We start from the raw sequence: 26,279 nt of genomic DNA, 5'->3' as shown, positions 1-26,279 counted from the left end.
TCATTAATTTCACGCGTCGAGAACTCATATTCTCGAGCACATCTTGGATTTCTCCGCGTTCTCGAGAAGATGCTGCACTACGACCGAATGAAAGAAAACAGATAAGAATTGCTGGAAGGGTGAAGAGGAGATGAGCCACTTCCGTTCCTTCGAGATGGCGGAAGCGAGAGCAAGCTGGAAATTTACCGTGACCGAAAGATCCAGCCGCGTCACGGATGGGTATTTCGCGTGCAAGCCAGTGTAAATACCCTCGCAACATGGAACTTACGCATTTAGAGCTCTTAGAGAATATGTGTGTTCTGCAAATGTTGTTGCGGGACGCGGGACAAATGACCGAATTTGCGAAACGTGCATACGTGCGGCGCAATCTCAAGGGAATAATCTCGAATCTGCATACCGCGATTCAAGACGCTTCGTTTCAAACACATACGTGGCAACAGCGTGACAAATATTTTGTGAAAACTAGTTAATTCTATTGTGAGGAATATTCTTGAATATCGTATATACATGAATTGCAAAGAATATTCTTATACACATGAATTTTTATACATTATGCATAACAAAAAAAAATATGGAAATGCAAAAATCTTACGTAAAAAAGACATTTATACAGATATAAATTAACATGTATAAAATGCCTACAAAATAATTTTGATATAAATTATCAAGGGAAATATAAATTAAAAACAGAAATATTAAAAGTTTTTAATGGTTTTAAGATCAGTATTTTTTAATAGCGATTTACTAAGGATTTGCGGAAGTTTAAAGGATTAAGTTAACGTTGTCCGAATGGCTTTTTGTTAGAAACGCGCACTAACTCCATAGATTAAGATTTATCGACGACCGTTGCGAGTGACATTCAACAACGAAGTCGAACAAATCCCCGACGGCGGCGAAATTCCAGTTAGCCGAACGAATTCAATTTCAAGCGGCAAAATAATTTCAGGTTTTTCTTTGGCAAAAAAAACGATACACCTGTGCGCCAATAGCTGCGGAAAGCGGTCCTATGAAATTCTCAATTCGTGAATCTTTCAGAAAATTTCACGGAAATTTCTCTCAAGACATGATATCAAGTGTAAGATCGTAGACCTTTTACACGGCTTGTACTTTTCATCCTCAAATATATGAGACACGAATTCAATGAATGCAAAACGATGAATCAGATAAATAGCAGATTATAATGGTAGACGCAGATTTTTAACGTGAATGAATTTAACAGAATATTCTTTTTATTTCCAGTTTTATGTGTTTACGTAATTAAGTTTAGTAGAAATTTAATATTATATACGAAATAAAATAACAATTTTCGTGCATATGCTGTTAAGTATATGCAACTACGCTCGCGAACCTAGCTTCGTTCAAAAAAGAAATTCCTTCGATATTTAATCCATCTGAGACACTGAGATTGCACTTTCTATTAAAGAAACAACTCCACGAGAGAAAAGACGCCTTACGCTGATCGCGAGGAGAATTTCGAGAGGAGAATTCTGAAAAGAATATTATCCGAGAGGCATCAAAAGAGCTCACGAGATATCTCGCACTACGAACATTACCTCTTTGAACGGCAATAATTAATCGCGCCCCTTTCTTTTCATATACCCGTCCCCCCCGAAATTATTTCTAGACAATACCTTTGTCAGAGCTCGGCCCCATTCATCGGATCAACCCTCACGTCCTCGCCTCACCTAGAACACAGAACGTCGTATACGTAATTAGTACCCAGACCACTTGTGTAATTAAGGGAATGCGACCGACAGCGTGTGTCACGAAGTAACCAGTTACGACATAGATACTATCTCCCGTCAAAGTATTCTGCATTACGTACAGTAAAATAGTGCAGACCTTTAAAAACCCGCGGGACTCGATGCTTTTACATTTAATATTTTCCTCGCACAAAACTGAAAAGTGCGTTTGATTTATAACTTATTTCATCGTTAAACTTCTTGCATTTGAATGAGATATAGTGAAAGCGGCTTCTTCTGGAAAACGCGAAAAATCCTACTAAATTTCTTTTAGTTACACGTATCTCGTTTTTTTTTTTTAATAAATAAATACTTTTATTATTATTTTTTAATTATATAATCTAAAAGACTCACAAAATTAATTATTTTTTAATTTCAACGTATGTTTACTTCTCTTTATCAAAAGTAATATGATTTTAATCGTGTAACAATTCCACGCTAAGCTTGTTTTTATTGCACCTGCCTTTTTACGGAAAAATTGCTTGAATAATACGTTCCAGGAACTTAGTGGATGCGTGCCTCAAGGGACTCTTTGCGTTCACTATTTCTCGTCTAATCGGAATGATAGAACACGCAAAGTGCATAAGCACGAGCTAAAGCCGTTATTGCTTTGAGTGTCCGCAAACCACAAGTACCCACACTATCCGCTGGAAAGTCTCGCCGAAGAAACTTCGCGGTTCATTCGCGTTTATTTACGAACTTGGGAATTCTCGATTGACCAGGCGGTCTGCGGAAAGTGTCCCCAAAATGCCAATTTTCTCGGACTTCGCCGATTCGATTGGCGAGTCGTCTTTACTGTTATGACTATCTCCGACGACAATGGCCTCATCTTCAAGAGGCCATTCCTAGAGGGACGAGATGTATATACAAACTCATGGATTGCTTGCAGCTGTTGCCGAATTCACGAGTAGCACCAAGGCCGCATTTATGTGGGAACTATATAATCAACCGAAAATTCCCACGAAAACAAATGTTGACAGACAATGTTATGCTTAATGACAATAGGATTTTCGTTCTCTCGATAAAAGCAAATGATATTTTAACACATTTTTGTGTACAGCGGTTTTGAATTTGCCATTACTTTTAAATATTATAACTATAAAGAAACGTAAAAAAATATTTATAAGCAAAAAAGATAAAAATAAAAAGTTTAAAATTGTTAAAAATTTTGCATTACCAATTATTGTATACAATTATTTATTATATAATGTATACAATGCAATAAATAAATATTAAATGTTTTCTTTCGAAATTGCATGCGATAAAAACATTTCAATTTGCATTTTCTCTAATTTCTCTCTCTCAAATTATCTAAACTATTTAATATTAATTAATAAATAAAAAAGCTTTTTGCATTTATTTTCGTATTTTTTAAACCACCTAGTCTCTTAGGAGACGTCTAATAAGTGTGCGTTTAAAGACTTGAATGTTCTATATGATGAATTGTTTTTCTAACGCCGGAAGGGTTAAATCCTGGATTCTTGTATGCGCAAAGAGCACACAGTTTCTCGAAGGCTTTATCGAAGGGAGGCAATATTTGTCTGGCGAGTTACTCCGTCCAGCTGGGAGAATCCTAGCGTTCGATCAAACATTTATATTGGACCGCGCTGGAGACGCTGGATCTCTCCGAGTGCGAGAATCGAAGAGCAACCTTGAGAGTCCGTCCGTCGTTTTTGCTGGCATACGAGGCTCGTCAATACTCCAAAGCAAATACACCTAGCCTTAAACCGCCGTCGTTAATTAGAGCGGAGTACAGCTACAACGAAGTCGAGAATACGCAGCTGAGAAATGCCTAGAGTTCGTCGGATTATCATGACAAATAAATCATCCCTCGGAACTTCCTGCCTCTCTAATGCGTGCAAAATCATATTTAGGTCAGAATACCGACGAAACATAATGCGCGCACGATTCTGAGCGATCCTTACAAGTTATTGTTCGCGTTGACTGCCGAGCAAACTTCGTGCATTGCCGCTCATTCTAAAGATCTAAACGGTGCTGCGATGTAACTTGAATCCTACTGCGTTCAACGTGTTAAACAGTTAAACGATGGAAAATAAATATGAGAATTATACGAAAACGGTGCGGATGTGACTCTCAATAATTGTTACTACCACAGCAAAATAATGCGTGTGAGCGTGTGCAGAATATTTGTTCTAATATTGATAAAATTGTGAAAAGTCACTGTCCAAATAATTTCAATTACACATATAAAATTTACACGTATAGAAATCAGTAGGTTATTTTACATATTTGTAATATAATATTACTGTAAAGCACGATTTTTGTCTCTACTCCTGGGTCACTGTCTTTCTTGTCCAAGATAGGGTTTGCTTTCGAGAGTCTTTATGGGAGTTATCTTATCTCATATCACGTTCCGCTATATGTAGTTAACGTAGTTACGAAACCGCTGTAGTTTAAAGTAGACAGGCAATGACGTCCTTTTGTTCTCAGTACAGGGATTAGATTTTCCCTAGGTGGATATTAAATGAGCGGTTACCGCATCAAGACGACGTGGGTGGCGGATCCTACGTGTATGTGCTTGCGTAAGGATTATTATAACTCCGGTAACGGTGTGTCGGTTAACAGCAAGAGACTATTTACACCGACGTCGATATTAAATTCTATTTTTATAAGTTCGCTCCGCGCGGAGTTCGAACTCCGCGAGCCTACAATCGACGTTTCCCGCGGATGTTTCGAAATGGAGGAAAAAGGATTTTTCCGCGAAGCGACAGATGGTACGATACGCGATTTTCTCGTTCGTTCGCTTGTCGGTTCCAATTTCGTGTAATTAACGAGACAGGATTAGCGACAGAATGACAGAGGAAGGGGGAGAGGGAAAAAACCGATGGAAAAAGCGAACAGCTGGAGACAAGCGTCCAGATTAGATTTTGAGGATTTAATTAAACAAGCGATGACTCGCGAATTTAAAAAATTTTACAATTCTCTTTGTGTAACATATTTGCGTTTAACTTGTTTTTTTTTTGTTTTTGTATTTTGTTATATTGCAGTGTATAGAGCGTTCCACCATAAGTGGCCGTTCTCTTTTATTTTCTCTTTTATTTCAACGGAAATAATTTTAAATTTCGAGTTGTATTTGACTATCTTTCGGTTTAGAACGAACGTCTATTTAATATGCAAACGCAGCATATGCTATGTCGAAGTGCATCTTCTCGGGTGTTCCTTTGCATTTTGAATTCCGACTTATTGTTAGATGTCAATTCACTCAATTCTACCATTTGGAACTCACCGATCAAGAGACAGAACTCAGTTAATATCCGGGGCGATCGCGTATCTCCTTCATTCAACAACAATCGTGAAGAAGATATCGGAGACTGAGGAAATCAAAAGCACATTGGTTCGATCTGATCGCCGAATGAATGCACATTGGATTCCTCGTATCAATGTCGCTAAATCTTATGTCATTCGAAAAAAAGTAACGTTAAAATAGATTTACTGCGCTGTTTTCCTTCCTCCCTTTTTGCCTTAATAAAAGATACGCAAGCACATTTTATTTTCAGAACGCAATGCAATTTTCTGGCTCAAGTAATATTTTAATTTTCATGTATCTTATTTACATTTTATAAAAAAAAAAATTATTATAGCGATCGTGTTTACCGTCTATTTCTTCCAACACTCTCGTCGATATTCATGTCTATCTGTGTTGTCGATATTGGTAGGCACATGCATTCACACGGGTGAACAAATACTGACGAAAATAGAAACGTGAAATCGACAAAACGAGAGATAAGATTTCCATTGTCTCTGAATTGAACGAATATCTGAAGTTTCCGAAGCTCTTGTACTAAAACTTCTTCTATAAAATCAACTGCAATTTTTTACGCATTGTTAACCAAAATTGTGCTGGTTAAAATAAACAAATAATAAAAACATATGAAATATTTTGAACTGTTTAGAGAAAGCATCTTCTTTAACTTTTAACTTTTCAAAAATAATAATTACTATTTTTCTTTGTACGATCCAATGTGTACGTAATAGATAAAAAATATAAAAAAACTATTGTGGAATATAGACGTTTCAAATAGTATTCAATTTCAAATAGAAAGAGTAAAGTTCGAATCCAGAATAAGATCCATTAACAATTTGTCCGTTCCATTTACGAATGCATCGATCAAATGAATAATCGCGGTTGTTCTGTTGAGCAGATTTCGGAGCAACAAGTCGCGCGCAATTCATTATATACAGACTTCAAGTATTTAAAGCTTGATAAATAATCATGAATTCTATCATGACGATTTATTTCATTATTGAAAGAAATACGCATGTCTACAATTATAACAGGCGATTCGTAATTAACTGATAAAAAAATATCGCAAAAGCGTGCAACATTACATGAATGTTATCGTAATAATTTACATATATTTACATATATTTTTACGATTTACAAATAAAAAGATAGATAAATGCAGAATAGTAGACTTTTTACTTCATTACGCGGATGCTGTAATGCTGCATTTTACGAAAAGAACGTTCTTGACATTGAAGTTCTACGATGCAATAAATACAGGGTAAGCTACGCGGGATAGCACACGGGTAAGTTTTAATAAAACCGAATTAGATATTTCATGGGGCAACGGAAGATCCAGTGCGAAAGGCACGGTGGACAAGCAATTATGGCGGGCTTAGAGATTCAGTCATTGCGACCGGAGGCCCACTAACGCCTGTGTTGCTACAAATCCCAGTTCTCATTATGGAGATCAATATCACAGGTTCTGACCTATTATTGTTTACGCGTGTAAGCGTATGTAACAAATGTACACACGATATCCATTGAATTACGCGCGAAATTTCAATATACGTCCGTGGGACGAACATATGATCGTTCGAGATCGCCTCGATCGCGTGTAATTGAAAGATATTCAGTAACATTTCTCGGAAAAAAAAATTATTTTTATAATCTCACATCAATCAAATGTAAAAAATTTTTAAATAAAGAAAATCAATACAAAATGAAAAGTATAGTTTCAACTTTATATTGAAAATATTAAATTTTTTAAGTATTGTTATTCATCTTTTTATTCCTCTTCTTCTTCTTCTTCTTTTCTCCTAAGTATGTAATTTATATAACAAATCTTTTAACATACTATTCAACTTTAAAATTATGAAAAAATATTATAAAAAACTTATAATTTTTCTGTTTTCATAAATTGCCTGTAACTTAAAAAATCTTAAATATTTTACAAAATTAAAGCATAATTCAGAAAGAATTGTATTGCTTTAATATAATAAATGTTTTACTATTGGAAAATGTTTATATATCTCCTATAAAAATGTTTCATGAAAATGAAACCTCCAAAATTCGATATCTAATTTATAACGATGCGGTACTATAAATTCAGTTATTAACGATCGACATTTCATTTTACTTTATTAACATACAAAATTCGATCACTATGATCTGTTTTTATTACAGAATTGTGAAATTCAAAAAGAGAAAATAGACAGGTATTAACTTTCATTATAATTTTTCTAATTTATGTAAACAAAGTTAGTATATAAAGAGAAATAACTTAGCTCAAATGTTTATTGCCGTTAATTTCATTTTATCGCTCTAGAATTATGAAACAATGCTGCATATATAACGTGAGAGAAAAATTGTAAAAATGGTAAAATGTAGCAATGTCAATTATGATCATTATGATTACATGCAAGCAGGATTACGACATAACGCCGAAGATTAAATCGACGAAGTAACTTTATGACGAATGGAAAAACTGGAGAATCGCTCTTTTTCTCTCGAGTGTTAATAATATTCCACATGGATGTCGCGTCAAGATTGTTTGGAGGGAGTGATGCTCGATCCGACGTGTGTCGAGCAAAGAGAAACGCGAGCCTTGATGACAGAATCGCCCCCGAATGGGCGGAGGGAATCAATGAGGATGGCGACGCCCGTCCGGGGCGCCGATGCCTGGCTACGCGTCGCGACGCTCTTCGAGTTCCCGCACGAAGTGCAAACATTCGTCGCCTCGTGCAAAAAGGGAAGTCGAAAGAGTCGAGAGATCGAGTCCACGAGATCGGCTCGTTGACTGTGCGTCCGTGCGAGATAAAAGCCTGCCTCTCTCTCTCTCTCTCTCTCTCTCTCTCTCTCTCTCTCTCGGATAAGCGCGGTTAATTCGCAGTCAAAGTAAAATCCACCAGCGGATCGGACAGCATGCATCGGAGCGTGATCGATTACGATAAACCCTGATGGGTGTATCGCCTATCAAAATTTCCGCACGCACACACGTGCGCGCGCGCGCCGTGCACGAGATCTCACGAGATATACTTCGCTTATATTTACGCCGTCGAGCCGTGCCGCGTTCTAATCTGCATTCGCATTGGACCGCGATGCAAATTGCGAGCATGCAAATGGTCACAAGATAGCCGCATGCGGCGATACACACGTCCAATGCAGAAGTAAATCGGCGGTAGGAGCAGTCTCGCATAGAAACGCGATGGAGTGGAATAACGTAGATGCGCGCCGGCCTTGTCTATATTGCACTTTACTCATCGGCCGCGGATTGTTTCTGCCAATTGCGAGCTTGTGCGGACTCTCTCCTAATCCCGTGGATTTCCCCAGGCGAATATCGTTACAACGCGCACATTACGCATGACTTAATTACAAGAGTCATCCGTGGGTAGAATATGATCGCGAAGAATAAAGGACGCGCAGGACGCGCGTAGAAAACAGCATAATACATTAGACGATCTGTATGATACTTCGTGACAGAAATAATTTTGAATATAACGTCGTATATATTCTGATACATGTAAGCGTTTCGTGGTTCCTTCAACGTTTCATTACATGATATATAAAATTCCAAATAGAACTCTGTTTTAAAATCTATCGCGTATCGTTATTATAGTTTCTTAAAGTGTATTTAAGTTAAGAAGATAAAAATAAATTATGTAATAATATATATTGAAAAAATAAAGTTTTACCTTCTATTATGTTCCACACTGAATGTTAAGGAAATTATATACGTATGTATGACGTGAGATAACTTAAATTCAGCAAGTATAAAATAATCGATTTTTAAAAGATCAAACTGTCAACTTTAACCACATTGTCTCCAAAAAATGTAATTTTTCACCAAAGCAATTTAACTAACTTTTCATAATCTATGAACTATTACTCCGATCGATTTGAAAATTTTATATCGCTTCTCTTCGATAATATACACGAGTTTAAATTGATTAAATTTAGACGATCATAAAAGCACTTGATATATCAAAAGAACCGAGTGTTTTAAATTACAAACATTTTTGCATTAAACTAGGTTGCTCTTTGAAAGTCTCGAATATACTGTTTCTTGTTAAAAAGTAGCTCTTAAACGACTTAAACGACCATTATTATAAACAAATATCGCCGGCGACGACGCGACATAGCGCGTTTATGTAATTAGTTTTACCAGAACGGTGAACTCGACTACGAGTGCGTCGTTAAAATCGCGAAAGGGCTATTTATCGCCGTTGAAGTAGCGAGGACGTTCTCGACCTGTTCAATGACACAAAAGCCGCTGAAACGGGTCCGGATGACCCGAATAATTGAATACCTAGATAACCCCGATTCCATATTCGATGAAGAATTACGGATATAGGGTAATAAGAGATTTCCAAGTGACGAGTTTCGAATTGAATGGAGGAAGCATCGCGACCATTTAAAAAGAGGATTACAGTGAAAATTCTTGAGAAGAACTTTGCGCACGAGTGCGGTGAACTTTAACGAGAATTTTAATATCTGCCATCGTTAGAAAAGTCGATGTGTCCTCGAGCTTTTTGAGAGATAGAAAACTTTGTTGGCGACGAAGATTGTAATTATAGCGATCTCTTTGTTATTTATTTATCCTACGTTCTTCGGTCTACGAGAAACTTGGTCCTCCTGCTTTAATTAAAATATCCTTCTCTCTTGGTACACTTTTCGGTAATTGCGTGTATTTTTATTTTCGCGAAAGTGTAAGAACAATATTTTATTCGGTACGTTTTTGTCGGTGTATCTTAATTCTGTTACACAAAACATCGCTTTCCGCAGTTTATCCTACAACGGTTATTTTTAAATAAAATTATAAAGTTTTTCTAAAATTATAAAGTTCTTCAGTTTTTAGAGAAATTAATTCATGGTATTTCACGCAAAAATGTCTCGGTATTACTTAAATATATATAAGATGAAACCTCCAAAGTTTTACTTTCAAAAGCTTTTTTTGAAATTAAACTTTTATTTTGGTTAAACTTTTATATTGAAAGCTAATGATACTTTGATAAGAAAAATGTTTAAATATAGTTTTAAAGTATTTTAGCAGAGAGAGAGAGAGGGAGAAAAAGAGAGAATATAATTTATTCGCAACGTTTTAAAAATATTTTAACATCATATGTCCTTGTTATATTTTTCTAATACTCAAATGTTTGAACTAACAATGAGATGTACATATATAATTTGTTGACTACTTTGATTGAAAAAAAGGTTAAAAAAAATTTCTCAAGTGGTTTATACAAGAATCAAGTAGCCCTATTCCATATTTTATGAAGAAAAGTTCAAGCCTCCTTCCGAAACCGGAAAGGCGGGTCCGCTTATGCCAGTCATTCGAGTTCAACTTCGGATGAAGCGCCTTTTTCTTTTTTACGACTTTACGGCAAATCACCCAGTACGAGAGCGCATTTTTACAACAAAGTTTACGAACGTCATCGGAGCTCGGGTGCAACGTGGAGAAATGTCGCGAGAAGAGGCGATAAAGTCACAAAAGTGACTGATGGCATGAAGACATAGAGCTATGCGCGACTCTCAGGACGCATAAATGAGAGTTGCGCTTATAACACGCATTATTTGCGAGAGAGTATAGAGACATTAAATCGTATCAGCCGCTTTAATCGCGTCGTAAAATACCAACGACATGCGACAAAGTGTAAAAATTCGGGCGCGCGAAGATGTAAGCGGAATATATAACATACATGGTTACATTATCCCGCGACATGAAAATGTGCAAGACACGCAAAAATCCTGCGAATAAAGTGCTATAAAACCCAACTGGAAGGATGAACGCGACTGAGCTGCACGCTGGTAAGCGCAAAAATAACGAGAAATAATGGAATAAATTCTATACAAACGTCCGCTTTATTTAATTCTTTGTTTTCGAATTTACGTATATAGACGTTTCATGTTTCAATAATACTCGTTACTGCGAAATTGCAACGTGCCAGTACTTTTGAAAGGAACGTCGGGTAGCATCGATACTAATAATATTCACAATGCAAGGTGAGTATAAAAATGTCAATATCTTATTAAATTTCAGGATCCCCGCAGTTACGCGGCGCGCACCGTCGAATACACGTGCAGAGCTCAAAGGAAGAGAAATCCATAAACGAACACTTTTGCCGGAAATGCCCAGATGCATAGATCCCTTTGGCTTCGGGCAAACATGTCGAGATCGATCAAACGTATCTACGCGGATTGACGTGCAAATAAACAAATCGATGCGTACGATTCGTTTCGATTATCTCGAGAAGGATAAATCATGGATGCGCGATTCCATTACCCATATTTTTAGTAGTTCTTGACTTAATTTCCGTGACCGTGATCGGAAAGTTCAAGTATATTTTGCAAGATTCTTTGTAAAATTTAGTTCGCGAAAGCGATATACATATAGTAGAGTTACAAGAAGCGGTCCGAAAAACATGTCGTTAACGGCACGAGGAGAGATACATGTCCCTTTCACATATTGATAAATGGTTGCTTTCTAACAACATGGATCTAGAGTACATTTTACGACGTATCGATAATTATTGTATTTCAAAGAAAGTATATTTTCGTTCACGAGCACACAAAATTCTGCGAGAAGTTTTTAATTTCTTTCCTTTACCGAATTTATTCGATGTTATAATTGCTTTAATACTTTAGTTTTATTACTTGAATATTTTAAGATAATAGTCACATTAATTCATAAAGACGTGCTAATAAAAAAGGATTAAACAATTAAAATTCTTACAAGAATTAATAGATGGGCAATAGAACATTATTCTCTAGTTGATTCCTATGGAATCTTATCTTAACGAGTTTCGAGCAGATTAAAGTTTAATTGTCGAGATAATTAACGCTATGAAGTAAAAAGTTGCAATGACCAAGTTAAAACAATGGCCTTCCGTCACTTTCACGTAAAGAAAAAAGTCGACTCCAAGTTTATCAAAGAATCCGTAGTTGGAAAGTGGTGCTACAATAAATCTTGAATACTGTATATACCTAGAGTATCCCAAGTACACCTTCTTTCAACCACAGGCTTTATTTGGTCATTTTCTTGCCGATTTTTCATTAATCGACGTTTGACCGAACTCCACACATTTTCCTCCACAAATTTTTAATATTCCATTTAATTTCAAATATCTCTCTTTAAAAACTAATGTTTCCTGATAAAAATTCTATTCAAGCGAACTATATACTTGAAATTAAGCGAAAGATAAAATTTTTCGTTTATTTGCATCTTTAAAATTTAAATTGAGAAAATATTAAATTTTTAATTGCATTATATGTTAAATTTTAAATTAATGATGAATCCGCAAATAAAAAAAGGGCGAGGAAAAAAACTGAAGCATCCAGATTCCGGTTTCGCGAATCTTTCGTGTTTCGTTTACATCGTACGTACGTTCCTTATTCGTCATCTCCCGAGAGCGATAGGTGTGTAACGGAAGGCGAGGTAATTAAATGACATCGGCTTGAATTTATGACTCACGATTCCCCCGTGCGTGTAGACCATATTTTCACTAGTGGGAAATTGTGCTGCGTACTTGCGAATCCCACGAATATAGAGATTGGCGAACATTACGATGCAAAATTAGCGCGACGTAATTAATGTTCGCGGCATCATTGCTTTACATTATATACATATACAGAATACTTTCAACAGTAATTTACGTTAGAAATTTAAATATTATCATGATTTGTTATGCGTATTTTACTGTTGATATATCAGAACACCTTTATGACTCTAACTTTATAGATTTACGCATCCACGACTTTACAGAATATAAAATTTAATAATTAGTTTAAAATTAATAGATATGCATTTAATATACATTTAATTTTCATAGAATATGATCGTAAACTCAAAATGAGACAACGTATAAATGTTAAACACTTCTCTTTTATAATTACATAATTAATACACTTTTTACATTCTTGATGACATGATAAATAAATCACTCTTCTTTTCTCGTGCTTAAAAGGCGGTTACATATTTCTTTTCACTTTTATATCCATAAAAATAACATGTATTCAATTTAATTGAAACCTATTTCCAATTTATTGAATGCTATCTTCAAGTAACACTAACATCGTTATGCAATCCCAAACTAGAAATTCGAAATTCAAACTCCTCTTGACAGTTTTCCTGACAATAAGAGCATCCTCGACTAGCAAACCGCCTAAAGTTAAATTAACTTTCCTCGACACTTCGCAGTAGTATTGTCCCTTTTGCCGGTAGTTCGATCAAATCCCACATGAGATACTTCGCAAGATTTTTCCTGTCGATACATCGAGGGATCAAGAACAACGAACGGCGCGAAATTACGGAAGATTACCGGGGGGAAACCGGGAGAGAAGGAAGCGGAACGCCTGAATGTATCAGGACACGATTTCGAAAGTTGTCTGAAGATGAGCTCTAACTAAGTTGAGTCCCGCAAAATTGTCCCCGTGACAGGAACTTTGGAAGAACTGCAGTTATGAACGCGCGACCTGGCGATGTTAATCAAAGAAGTTACTACGACGAGGTCGTAAGCGTCGCGAACCGGTAATCCTTTTTTGTCTCTACGCTGTTCCGCGTGTTGCCCGATAAAACATTCAAGCAAAATAAAAGTCTACGCGGAACGTTAATTTCAAAATTGTCGAAGATTCCGCCAAGTACTTGCATAAATCACAAACACGCAATAAGGAACGTGCTTTCGCACGTTCATCTCGATAAAAGTAATGATCATTCAAATGATTCATCATAAATGATTTCGGGTCACCCCGATTAATTCTCTCCGGGGAGGATTTTATTGACTCTGCGTTAATCAAGCTTATCAGTCGACGTAAATTAATTTTCGAAATGATTAGTGATTACATTATCTACGTGTATAAATGTACTAATCCGTCCGTATATTTAAATCATACTACCACAAATGTGCTATCAAAGAATTATTATTTAATTCTTCTGACATGTACATTTTTTTTATATACATAGATTATTCGGAAAGTAGTGCCAGTTTTAGAATTAAAAAATGATTAATACAGATTTTTGAACAAAACTTTTTATTTTACATCGTACATGTATCAGGCTTTAGGCTATTTTTCTACGTAGTCACTAGCCAGGTCCGGGCTGTAGGATAGATGGTCCAAAACTTCCTAATTGAAACTGTCAATGAGTCGGAAAGTTTTGGATCATCCACCCTACAGCCAGACCTAGTCTCCAGTGACTTTTACCTTTTCATAAAACTAAGGGATTTTTTCGGGAGGACAACGCTTTGGGAAAGAGGAAGAAGAGAAAACAGTCACTACGTTTCTGGGCGGACTGGTGGCAGAGATGTGATGAGAGGATGCAAAAACTTGTCACACGGTACGATGAATGCTTGAATGTCCAGGGTGACTACGTGGAAAAATAGCCTAAGGTGCGGTGTACAGTGTAAAATAAAGAGTTTTCGTTCAAAAATCTTTATTAGTTATTTTTTTAATTCTAAAAACGCGGGTACTACTTTCCAAACAATCCTCGTAATTTAAAATGTGTTTATTTCATATTTAAATATATAAATATACTTACAATGCTAATACAAACAATTTTATCGCAATTAAATTAGCTGCAATTTAATTTGTTTGTAAGATAAATGACAAACCCCTAAAGGCTGACGGTTTTCAGATTTAAATAATCGCAATTGTAGATGCAAATGGGTTAACATGATTTCGTGAGGCGTAATACCTAGAGATTACGTGATGAATCCACAGGGGTTAATAAAACACGGTGTAATATTGATCGTTGCTAGTTCTACAGTATTAAACCGTTAATGACAGTAGTCTTGATAAACGCATCGCGTCATGCGGATCTCGGAAAGATGATCGCGACTGGATTAAACAATTAATACCGCGAAGAGCTGAACATCTTGCGCGCCGTATTTAATGTTATGGATATTGCAATGGCGAGTGAATAAGGGACTGGGAAGTAAACCGGGATATTAAATTAAGAACTCTCTCACAGTGACCCACTTCCACTCGTTCGAATTTACTGTGCTAACTCTTCGCGCCGTCAAAAAAGAGCATCTCTTATCCGCCACCGCTATATTTTCTCTGAGACGCGGGAGCCTCGGGGTAAAAAAAAAAAGGAAAATCCTATAAAACGATTCGTGTTCTCCTCAAAACCCATTCAACGGGAGTCAAACGATTCAACATCTCGAGTCTCGTTCCTGGGTTTTTTTTCCTATGTTTTTTCTTTCTTTTTTTTTCGTGCTCCAAAAGATCAAAGATCGCTTTCCAGAGAGTGACTATTAACTCTTTCTCGGAAACGGCAACTTTAAATAGTGCAACTTTAATTTTGACGCTTAACCGGGAATCCCCGCGTTCGCTCCGCATACGCCCCGCACGGCTCTACACGCGTGCACACGCTGATGCTGCACCGCGACCGCGGCAGCAGTACTGACCTTGACTTTCCGACATCTCCGGGCGGCGATGGATCTTGACTGTCTCCTGAGCGCCTCCAGAGGAACGCGTTGCCTTCAGGATCCGCGCCGGCAGGTGCACCACCACGACACAGCGGCACCACCACTACTTCTTCCCCCGCGTTGGCTTCAAAATCAAAAGATAAGACCTGATAATCAATTTCCCAATCCCGCTCGCGTGCAGCCGATCGAACGCGATCTCGCGAGCGGGAGAGGCGATCACTGACAGTCGGGAAGCACGGGGAACGGGGTGACGCGAGAGGGATTGCAACCGGCAGTAATTACGGTGCATTCGACGCGAAGAGATTACATGCGGGGACGCACACTTCTTTCTCGTTCGTTCTCTCGCGACGCGACGGCACGACGAATCGGTCGCGGCGCGGCTTGGGCGGTGACTGAGCGCGAGGACCGAAGCGTCCCGACGCTCTCTCGGAGCCACCCCCACTTCTACCCTCGTCTTTCCGCGATATCATGCGGACAGATAGATAATATATCTGCCAGAATTCCCTCACACTCTCACATCCTCCCTCCCCCGATACCAACTAATTCACGAGATCAGAAAGTTTCCCTTTCGCTGCTCTTCGTAGGCTACTCTTAACCCTTTTTCCAGATACTTGCGCCAAATATTTAGCGCTAACAGTAATAGAAAAAACTTTATGTTTTCTATGTGACATTACTTTATAGATCCATCAAATACGTTTCTACTATAATTAAAAAAGTTATATAATAATTTTCGTAAAAATATAATACGAGTAATTCTTTTCTTAAAAAAAATTATTTTTTTCCAATCTGATGGATAAAGGGTTAACAGATCATTTTATAAATTGAAAACAATTTATTTAAAAGAACTAGCAATTCAGATTCTTTATTATAATACAAACAACTAAACCTTGCAAATTTATCTTTCTGAATATATATAAAACATACAATATTGAATTGCGTAGTGTAACTTTGTTTCTCATTTTTTTTTTAAATTAACATAAATTGATATTAAATGCCAATATATTATGCCACTTTGTGTTTTAACCTGAAACTATTAATATGTCGTTAAAGTTGTAATTATTGAATTATATAAATTTATATAATTCAATTTATATTAATATATAAATTTATCCCCTGTAAATCGTATATAAATATATATTCAATAATTCTCTCTTAAATTATATGTGCGATATATAGAGCTAAACATTACAATTAAATAAAAACTATAATCACTTACGTAATCCATTATTAAATTTAGAATAAAATTAAATTATTCATTTCATAATCGCAATGTATCTGTATCTATTAATGCATCTTTATCCTAAAAATTATACACATTATACATAACATAAGCTTTTATCGTAAATAAAAAACAGTAGGACCGAGGTGTGTCGTATTTTTTCATTAATATGTTCAGTCATTTTCATATTTGCAGCTTTTAACACTGAATAATTATTTTAATAAAAATATTTTTAAAATATAAATTCGAGTAATATTATTACCTATGTAGCTTTTTCTGAGAAAACTGAATTAAGTTCCCAGAATTTTACTCAGAAATATCTGTCATGTCTAGCAAACCCATCGGTTTTTGTCAGTATAGTGACCGACCATATTCACTGCCGAATTCAATATTACTCTACCAGCTATTAATATATATAACACGACGAGATATTAATTTTTTACGTATAAATCCGTACGAGGAACTTTTCGTGTGTAATCACGTGTAATAACATCAACGAGATGTTATTAAAGACCGCTAGTCCATGATAAAAACATCAACGAGATGTTATTAAAGATCGCTGGTCCATGATAAATTTTCACTGCTATCAAATGAGCTCGGAGATAATTCAAATTATCTCTGTCTTTGATTAACAGAATGCAATTTTAGAAATAAATCATGCAATAGATATGTATAACTACGAAATATCGGTATTTTTAAATTGCAGTAAAATAAATACCGCAATATGCTAAATGATCAGATATTTACATTGGGTGACCAAAAATCGTTGGTAATATCAGTGCTCTTCAATATCTCGAAGTAAAATATCGTTCAATTATGGAGGAATATAATATAACACGTCCAGATTGAGTTATCTTTAAATATAAAATATTGATCCTCTTACAAAATTATACTTAAACTTTCTATTGTTAAATGTGGAATGCGTAATCTATTAAACGTATTAAATGAAAACAAATATCTTAACTCATTTTAGTGCCAATAAATTATAAAAATTAATTTAATTTTACATTAAAAAATTTCAATATATTTTAAGTATTTTAAATATATATTTCAGGTACAATTTACACATGTCATTAATCAGCTTTATGAAATAATCTATTTAAAAACTTTTTTCTGTTCCGCAGTGAAATATTTGTTAAATTCACGATATTTTACTTCGTTTCGAGCCACATAAATCAAGTTACCAATCAATATGTATAGATGAATACGCTATAAAAGATTAGAATAAAATGTCATTATAAGAATAAATCAGTAAATGAACGCATCTCTCTTTTAGATAAAATAATTGAATACCCTATGTAACGATAAAATATGTACTGTTCTTCTTTTCATCTTGTAATATATAAATATTGAAAAGATCTTTTTTACTTTTTGCTTCGCGATTTCTTTTTCTATATGAAATATTTCCTATCACTGTTTTGTACTTGCAAGTTTATTTTATAAATTATAAGCGACTAATGTGTCTCGTAATTAGTATTCTATTAAGAATCGAGTAATAAAAAGAATGTACAATGTGTATAATCTACGTGCGCAACACATGTATATGAAGAGAAGTCACCACGCTCGGACACGAGTAATAGGACGAGGATGGAATAAAAAGAAACGTGTGACAATAAATAATGTAAAATAACACAATAAGCTCTATTTTGCATGCTTTGTGCGTATACGAGTGCATTCTATTCATAATAAATCGCCGGATAATTTTATTTTCAGAATTAAAGATCCAGAATTAAAAATTTATTCTAATCTGTTCTAGCCCATCCATTTTAAGACAAATGAATCTGTGAGATATTACATTTTTTATTACTGTCAACCTAAGATATAACATCTAAATATATCGTATTCGTGCAATTCTTTTCACAGATTCTTTATCTCATTTAAATTAAAAAAGCACTCACCGGCACGATGCGCAACAGTGGAGTTATAAACTGCTTTCGAAGCTACGTTGAACTCTGTAACATACAAATATATCAAAATTATAACAAATTATAGCAATTAATATAAAATAATTAATATTTTTAAAAAGTAATTGTTACGCGTATTAAATTTGTTATTTATCTTTAATAATGGATATTTTTAAAATTATAATAGACTTTTACAAAAACAATTATGCAATTTCTGAGAAAAAATCTTGTTTTTTAATGTAAATTTCTTGAAAATATCAAAATTTTGAAATTTTATAAAATAAAGTTTGATTTTCATATATAAATATAGCGTATGTGTGTATGTGCGCACGACTAAAGTAACATAACATCAAAAATCTTCCATATGCATGGCATCATACATAATGCAAAATGGAGAACGTTATATTATATCACCTTTCGGGAATAAATTATCAAATCCGCACATACACATACTACGTATGCAAGAACACAATAATACAAAAAAAAGCAAATAATACATAAAATAAAATATTACTTACCGCATGGTTGCTCCACTGTCGCCCGATGTCTCCCAGACCTCCTCCTCCTCTCAGATTCCTTGGTTCCTGGCACTTACGTAACACTCACTAATTACGATCGCGAGCAAACTAATTATCGCAATACGATGATCGCGCGAAACTTGCTTCCGAACTTGTACGGCACTCCCGAAGTTGAAATTACGCGAAATTAAAAAACGCGATGAATTACGCGCGATTTATTTATACGTCGAACTCTTTCGATTGTTTGAAAACGTAATGTCCAAGTTTTTTCTTGAAACTCCGCCGCGGTAGTAACATAAATTATGTCGATCTGTAATCACAACAGAAATAATATCCAAATTAGAGCAACGCTCAAAATAATTAACATTTCAAAAAATAATTATTACGCGCATTGAATTTTTTATTTGTCTTTGAATAAATATTTATTAAATAATTAAAAAAATGCAATCTCAAAAAAAGTCTTACATTAGCTTTCTAAATTACAGAGTTCTTGAAAATATCAAAATCTTTAATTTTGCGAGATAAAGTTAAGATTTTTAAATCTTAAACGTATTGAGAATATGTTATATAAATATGTGTCCACTTACAATATTAATTTTACATATACTAATTTAATAACAATAAAATACAGATCGCGCGGCACTTTACGCGACGTCAAATGCATATACTTTTCCGCAGAATATACGAAATACCGAATAAACAATTCACACGTGACGGTATTTCGTTGCTTAAAACATTCGAGCCAGCAATTCGCGTTGCTCCGTATTCTCACACGATAACAGATGGAATTACCTTCAAATCAGGCGAAAAAGTTAATGCGCGATGCGAGGTATCGTTAAAGAACTAATTACCGGCAATAAATGTGCCAATTAAACGATATACAACTCTCATTTTCTATCGCTTCGATCTCTAACGTAATGGACGAGTGAAGCTCGCGAAATATCCGCGTCGATAAGCAGCCGTCGCTTGCAGATCGTTTTAATTGTATAACAGTTAATCGCGCGGGTTGATACTCGTGAATTGTTCGTAAGGAATAATCGCGTTTTGTAGGGTAGGACGATAACGCGCTACGACGCGACGCGGCTGCCAGACCGGTCGGCTCGAACGTCGGCGCGTGAATGATAAGCGCGGTGACCTAATGTAGACAATAGCGCGCTTCATCGTGCTACGTCACAAAAACAAACCGCCAAGGTCGCGCGCCGCAACTGATTTTTATTGTCGCTACGAAATATTCAATTCTACGAAATAATTTTACTTACACCGAATATTTTCTGTTTCGCGAAGTTCAGGCCAACTCCGAAGGGTGTATTATCATCGTGCGTTACATCTAACATTTATCTGAAAAGTAAAATATATACTTTATATGATCGAACAAGGTAATTATGCAAATTAATGGATTATTATAACTTTACACAAAATTTTTGTATCCCAAGACGAATATAATTATTTTAGCATTCTTTAAAAACGATGTTATTAAGTGAGAAATCATTTCTGTATAACCTACTCTATTCAATATAAAAGTAAAACAAAAATGAAGTGTATCGCCTAATTACGATTATGCGCGAAATTAAAATGATTGTATGGCAGTTATTCCGTATCGTATTAATGCAATGTTAATTATACGCACAATATCTCACAATAGATATTCATTATTTAAATCATTTTTCTAATAATTCATATGTTACTTTGTAAAAATTAAATACTATTTAATATTAAATATTAATTATTATTTACAAAAAAATATCAATTATCATAAATATCTTATTAAATATTCAAAGTGCCTTAAAAGTACGCAAAATAATTTATATTTTTTTCTAGCTCATTATTTTATATTACCATTTCTTTTATTACTACTTTTTTATAATCCACGAAATATAAAATACGAATGGCGCACAAAATGCAATTCGCGCAGATAAACGTTTAATTCCAAGTGATAAATAATAATTACCCGTCCGCCTTTCCGCTGTCGCCCGATGCCTCCCAGGCCTCCTCTCCTCCTCTCTCGCCATTGCCAGTTTTTCGTCCGCATCACCTGCTCGCAAAAACGAGTTCATCGATTACAAATACAGACGCATTAATCGTTCGACTACAACGACCGCACGCGAGACACGCTTTATCGCGCCGCGACGCGATGAATAACGCGATGAGAAGAGTGTTATATACGAATTCAACGGACGCTCATCACGTTCCGTGAATTAACGCGGCGAGAAGGCGTCCAAAAATGGCGAGGCAATTTCGCAAATCGCACGGGTGACTTCACGCGACAGCCATACGCACTCGCGCGTTTCCCGCGCCTATGTACAACGAACGTCTGGTCTCTGAATAATGAAGGAAACACTTGGCGGCGATTACCTTCTCGTAACGACAACGCGAACTGAATATGATCTATTATAAAATCGAAGGTGGATACCTCGCGGAGCGCGGTACGCGAAGGTACGATCGTCGCCTTGTCGTTTGCTCGCGCCCACGGACCTCGATCGGACTATTTCGTGCGATACGCAGAACTTGGACAAAATTTCGCCGCTTCGCGAGCGAATCCGCGCTGCGAGTTTCGAACATTACAAGATACGCGTAAATACGAGCGGACGACGATTATGCTTACCGGTTAAATGCGTCGCGACGCCGCTCAGCTCGAGGCTCGATCCATCCCGTGTCGGCCGCGTTCCATTAATGATGACGATATGTCGGCGGTTCGAAAGTAGCGGCAACTTCAGCCCGGTACGACGCGAGTCGAGCTGACGCCAGTGACGCCTGGGACCCCGTTACTCAACTGAAAATCTATGTTCGAAAGCCGACACTCGATAATATGTTCTGAAGGCATAAGTCCTCTGGAAAATGCATATACATTTAATTATGATAAATAATTTCAATATTACAATCCCGAAATACTTATATTAATTTCATTTAATAATCATGATTATCTTATCCGCTTATCGCAATGAAAATTATATCGATATATAATATTAATTGCCATTTAATTCTTGATAAATTTATTGAAAACAATTTAATTATCAATGTATCGAATATTTATAATTTCATGCATTTTATAGCGTTGAAACGGGTTCAAATATATATATACACATCGACACACGTTGCACGTATCAGTGTATGCGTAATATGTGTGTATGATCGAAACCAAATGTCAACACAAATAGTTTGTTGTTGAACGTTGAATGAATTAAATAAAAATAATTTAGATATCGGGATCAAATTTTCTACAAGTGATTTGCCTTTTGTAAATCAAAGTTTCCTAGGAAAAAAATGTTTGAGACGAAGATACTCGATTCGGAGTACAACGCGCTGAAACGCGGGTGAGTGTGAGGTTAGGAAATCCGGAGTATATTCTTTTTGTCAGATAAAAGATAATTATTCCTTCCATATATTCCAGAGAACATCATGTTATTCTGCAGGAGTACAATGACATTGTTGAGGAGCTTAAACGGGAGTTGGAAATGTGCAAAGTAAGCTTATTCCCATTGACAGTCCATTCAATATGCGATACATCTTTATCTAATTGTATCTCGTTCTTAAACTGACTGTGACAATTTTATACATGATACGAATACCTCTTACAGACGGAACAAACCGGCCTTCGTTCCGAGTTACAAGCTTTGCACGTTGAGAATAAGAATAGCAGCGATGCTGTACGCGATTACATTTCTCGCGTCCATGCGGAGGAATGTGAGAGCGAGGATGCGCACAATAAGATAATTAGGAATTTGAAGGAGCACATCGCGGTCCTACAAATGGAGAAGGATTCCGCGGTCCAACTGTGGCAGGTGTCGATGAAAGCTGTGGACGCTTTGGAGCAGGAATTGAGAACTCGCTCGGTAGACAATAGAGATGCCAAGTTTTATGAGGAGCAACTGAGGGACGTCAGGCAATCATATTCGGAAGCTATAAAGGCTTTGGAGAGCAAGTTACTTCAGGCTAAGGAAAATTTTGCGAAGCAGCAGTCCATGTGGATGTCGAGTAAGGAAACGATAGAAAGTCTAAAGCGAGAAAAACAGGAAGTAGCGACAAGATTTCAGGAGTTCCAACAAGACAGTCAACAGAAAGGTCGGTGATTTATGTTAGTTTTATTTAATTTGAGATACGAAAGAGAGAGATAGTACGTCAGTAATTTTATTTAAAAGATAGGAATAGTCAGCAGACGATACAGTCGTTAACGGAAGAATTGTCTGCCGCGAAGGCAGAGATACAGAGGATAAATCATTTAAAGTCAGATTTGGAGAGAAGACTGAACGAGAGTAGACGAGCGGCCAGCAATATTGCGGCGAAAAACGAAGAAACTAAATGCAAGATGGCCGAAGCCCTCGATCTGATAGAATCTGCGGTAAAAGAAAAGGACTTCGTACTTCAAAGAGAGGCACAAATTGCAGAGCAAAACGCCAGGTTGGAAACTCGATTGGCTACCATTGCCGAGGAACACGCCGTTAAGATGCGAGAGGAGATCACTAAATTGAAGGACGCTCATGAGCACAGTGCGAAGAAATATTTATTAGAGATCAAAGAGCTGAAATCGGAATTGCGGGAAAAGGCGATGTTACTGGATCGATTGCAAAGAGAGAGCAGATTGGCGGAGGAGGAACTGGAGAAGACGCGTCGGGATTCCGAGGATTTATTGGAAAAATCAACCGCGAAGATTCTGACCTTCGAGCAAGCATTGAAACAGACGGACTCCAAGTTGGAGGCTTGCAACGAGATATGCAAGAGACAATATAATTTAGAGGTGCAACAGCTGCGAGAAAAGATTGTTAATTTGGAAGAAAAGTTAGTAACTTCGAACGAGAAGCTGAAGCAGATACAACAGCAGAACTCTACGGATGTAGGAGACCGCATCAAGTTAGCTGACGAGAGGACGAAGGACGCGATTGATCGCTACGTTAATTTAGAGGGCCAATTAGTCAAGGCTACAGATGACAAGGAATCTCTAGCGACAGAATTGAAATCGCTGCAGTCGGCTTTCGATCGCGAGATACATAAGAGAGATTATGAACGAGGCACATTGGAAACTAAGATTCGCGAATTAGAAGCGAATCTTTTGAAAGAGAATTACATAACGGAGGGTAAATCAGGCATCAATTTTTCTCCGATACAAGTTCCCACGCAACATCGCGCGGATACCAGCAAACATACTCTGGATATACGGTAAATAATTTTATTGTACAACATTTTAATACATATCTATATACTATACTTACTTAAAATAAATAACTCTTTCGCTTTGGGTGTACTTAAAAGTCTATGTTCTCCAGAGTTGAAAATCTGGACCACAATTGGCAGTCTCTGTTAACTGAGCAATTGAGTAAGCAACAAGAACATTTTGATAAAAAAATACGAGAGATGACGCAGCATGTGGCAATTCATCAAAAATTAAGCAGAAGGTAATAAGATCTATCGCTATATAAAATCTGATTGAATGACAAAATTTGATTTATTTCATTTTATTTTAAGATGGAGAGACGAGGCGAAATCTTTGACGGCACGATTCCAAGTAAAGTCCAAGGAATTACGTGAAAAAGTTAAATCGTTACGGAAAGAAAACGCCGAATTACAAAAAGCTTTCCTACTTTGCAAACCGCAATTTACTCCATTTAAAACAGATACTATTCAACACAGGTTCGTACTATACAATCTTAGAGAAATTGAATCGTATCAAAGTGGCATTTTCTTTTTTACCTATATTTCCTTCTCTCTTTTGTGATTTTAGTTATGTACAAGGATCCGAGGCCAGGTGACAATATCTTCTGCATATAGGTCGATCGCGACACATCTCAGATGCTGTAAATATTATAGAACGACTGGCTTTATTTACCAAAGAGATACGCACCTTTAGAAGCAACGTTAATACTTTTTTAAAATTATTCCCTACCTATCTGATAACAATGTTAACACCGAGTTTATTCTGTGGAAACGATGCAAGCTGTGAATAAACTAGGAAACCAATACAACGTCTCGTCCTCCGCTTGCTTGTCCAACCAAGCTAATCCTTCCTTCATCATGTGGTCCAGAGCCTTCTGCGCTCTGTCCTCCTCCCACCTTAATTCCTTGCACAGAATGGACTTGGAGACGTAGGCGTTCGCGGAGAGACTAGCCTGATGCAACACCGCGGTATGGTCCATGCTGAGTTCGCCAGGTATCGACTGCACCAAATGCTTCCCTCTGCCGATGGGAACGACGGAGAAGCCGTTACCGAATATCTTCAACTTCTTCGCAGCTGCCAGCAGATCTTCATTGGTGATCTCCTGATGCTCCTTCCTGCGTCCTCTGGCCTGTATCAGACGCGTTCTCAGCTCGTCCAGAGAGATCAGGCCGCCGTTCTTGTAGTTGGTCGCCATGCAGACCTCGACGATCTGGACAGCGAGCTCGTAGTAGAAGTCGCCGATGCCCAGCACCGACCAGAAACCCTTGCCGGACGCCAGCGGGTCCACGCCTATCGAGGCGCACATCTCCGTGAACTGTCGACGGAAACGCGCGTTCTTCTTAATCTCGCTCTTGTGCTTCGAGGCGAACTCCTCGAGATTCACGCGGAACGTCTCCATGTGCTTGGTCATCTGCTCGAACTGGTTCTCCTGGATCTCCGTGCCCTTGTCCCGGTACTTCTCCTGCTCCAACTTCTGCTTATGTATCGCGCCCACTCCCGCCTTTCGTCTCATCCTTTCCGCGACGTTTCTCTGATTGTCAGGCTCAAATTCAACTCGACGAGACCGACTTCGTCGGCGTCGAATCAAATATTTTCGGTATTGACACTATTGACAGACAGAAGCCTGAGTGTGAGAGTGGACTCAAGTGAACAATGTGAATGTGAACATGATCGTGTTTGTGTCCAGTGGCGCCTTTATATGCAAATATTGCAAATGTAAGCATCGAACTACGTTGCCACGGATATTTCCGGCAATTCCGGCAGGTAACACAAACGTCAGCGAATTCTGTTCCATACAAGACTTTTCGCAATACAAAAGAGGCCTACGTCCTTGACGTTTACAACTAATTCAAGCCTAATTTAAGTTGTTCCATTTTAAATGAATATAATTACAGATTTGCAATAAAAACCTTGACAGAAAAGAATTTTCCCATACAACAAAATACCGAAAAAAAATCATATCGACCTATCAATAATAAGTCAAAGCTCTCCGGGCTTCCGGAGTAATCCGGAGCCGGGAGCACCATTATTAGTCGAGAAATTACCCAAGGTTGGTAGCTTGTTGACAGTTGATCCAAGAAG

The 26,279-nt window shown here is 36.9% G+C and overlaps 3 protein-coding genes and 1 long non-coding RNA gene across 6 annotated transcripts in view; 1 reads left to right on the top strand and 3 right to left on the bottom strand.

The window, feature by feature from the left end:
• The window catches only part of LOC112466036 (transient receptor potential-gamma protein), a 74,080-nt gene extending 58,285 nt beyond the window's left edge, over positions 1–15,795 (bottom strand). For 2 of the 3 annotated variants that reach the window (XM_025033907.1, XM_025033909.1), the window contains exons 1-2: positions 15,390–15,795; positions 1,632–1,685 (exon numbers count right to left, since the gene is read on the bottom strand). The gene's annotated coding sequence lies outside the window, so the exon portion shown is untranslated. The remainder of the gene's footprint in view (positions 1–1,631; positions 1,686–15,389) is intronic. The other variant, XM_025033908.1, reaches the window with a different exon arrangement.
• A 2,242-nt stretch (positions 15,796–18,037) lies between these two features.
• On the bottom strand, positions 18,038–21,714 carry LOC112466040. The gene is made up of 5 exons (XR_003042095.1): positions 21,654–21,714; positions 21,000–21,083; positions 20,311–20,389; positions 19,052–19,361; positions 18,038–18,581 (listed from the first exon to the last, which is right to left on the bottom strand). It is a non-coding gene; the product is annotated as an uncharacterized LOC112466040 (long non-coding RNA).
• A 453-nt stretch (positions 21,715–22,167) lies between these two features.
• Positions 22,168–25,005, top strand: LOC112466019 (sodium channel and clathrin linker 1-like). The gene is made up of 7 exons (XM_025033864.1): positions 22,168–22,362; positions 22,440–22,512; positions 22,627–23,110; positions 23,188–24,202; positions 24,310–24,438; positions 24,509–24,673; positions 24,765–25,005. The coding sequence occupies exons 1-7, from the start codon at positions 22,313–22,315 to the stop codon at positions 24,790–24,792; spliced, it is 1,944 nt and encodes a 647-aa protein (XP_024889632.1). The 5' UTR covers positions 22,168–22,312; the 3' UTR covers positions 24,793–25,005.
• LOC112466020 (vacuolar-sorting protein SNF8) lies at positions 24,649–26,046 on the bottom strand. Its single transcript, XM_025033866.1, has 2 exons — positions 24,927–26,046; positions 24,649–24,835 (listed from the first exon to the last, which is right to left on the bottom strand). Exon 1 carries the CDS (start codon positions 25,708–25,710, stop codon positions 24,955–24,957), a length of 756 nt encoding a protein of 251 aa, XP_024889634.1. The 5' UTR covers positions 25,711–26,046; the 3' UTR covers positions 24,649–24,835; positions 24,927–24,954.
• Positions 26,047–26,279: the final 233 nt, after the last annotated feature.

This window comes from Temnothorax curvispinosus, unplaced genomic scaffold (assembly GCF_003070985.1).
Source record: "Temnothorax curvispinosus isolate PA1 unplaced genomic scaffold, ASM307098v1 QBEX01015766.1, whole genome shotgun sequence".
Classification (NCBI taxonomy): domain Eukaryota; kingdom Metazoa; phylum Arthropoda; class Insecta; order Hymenoptera; family Formicidae; genus Temnothorax; species Temnothorax curvispinosus.
The sequence above is the reverse complement of the archived record's forward strand: the minus strand, read 5'-3'. Positions and strand labels throughout refer to the sequence as shown.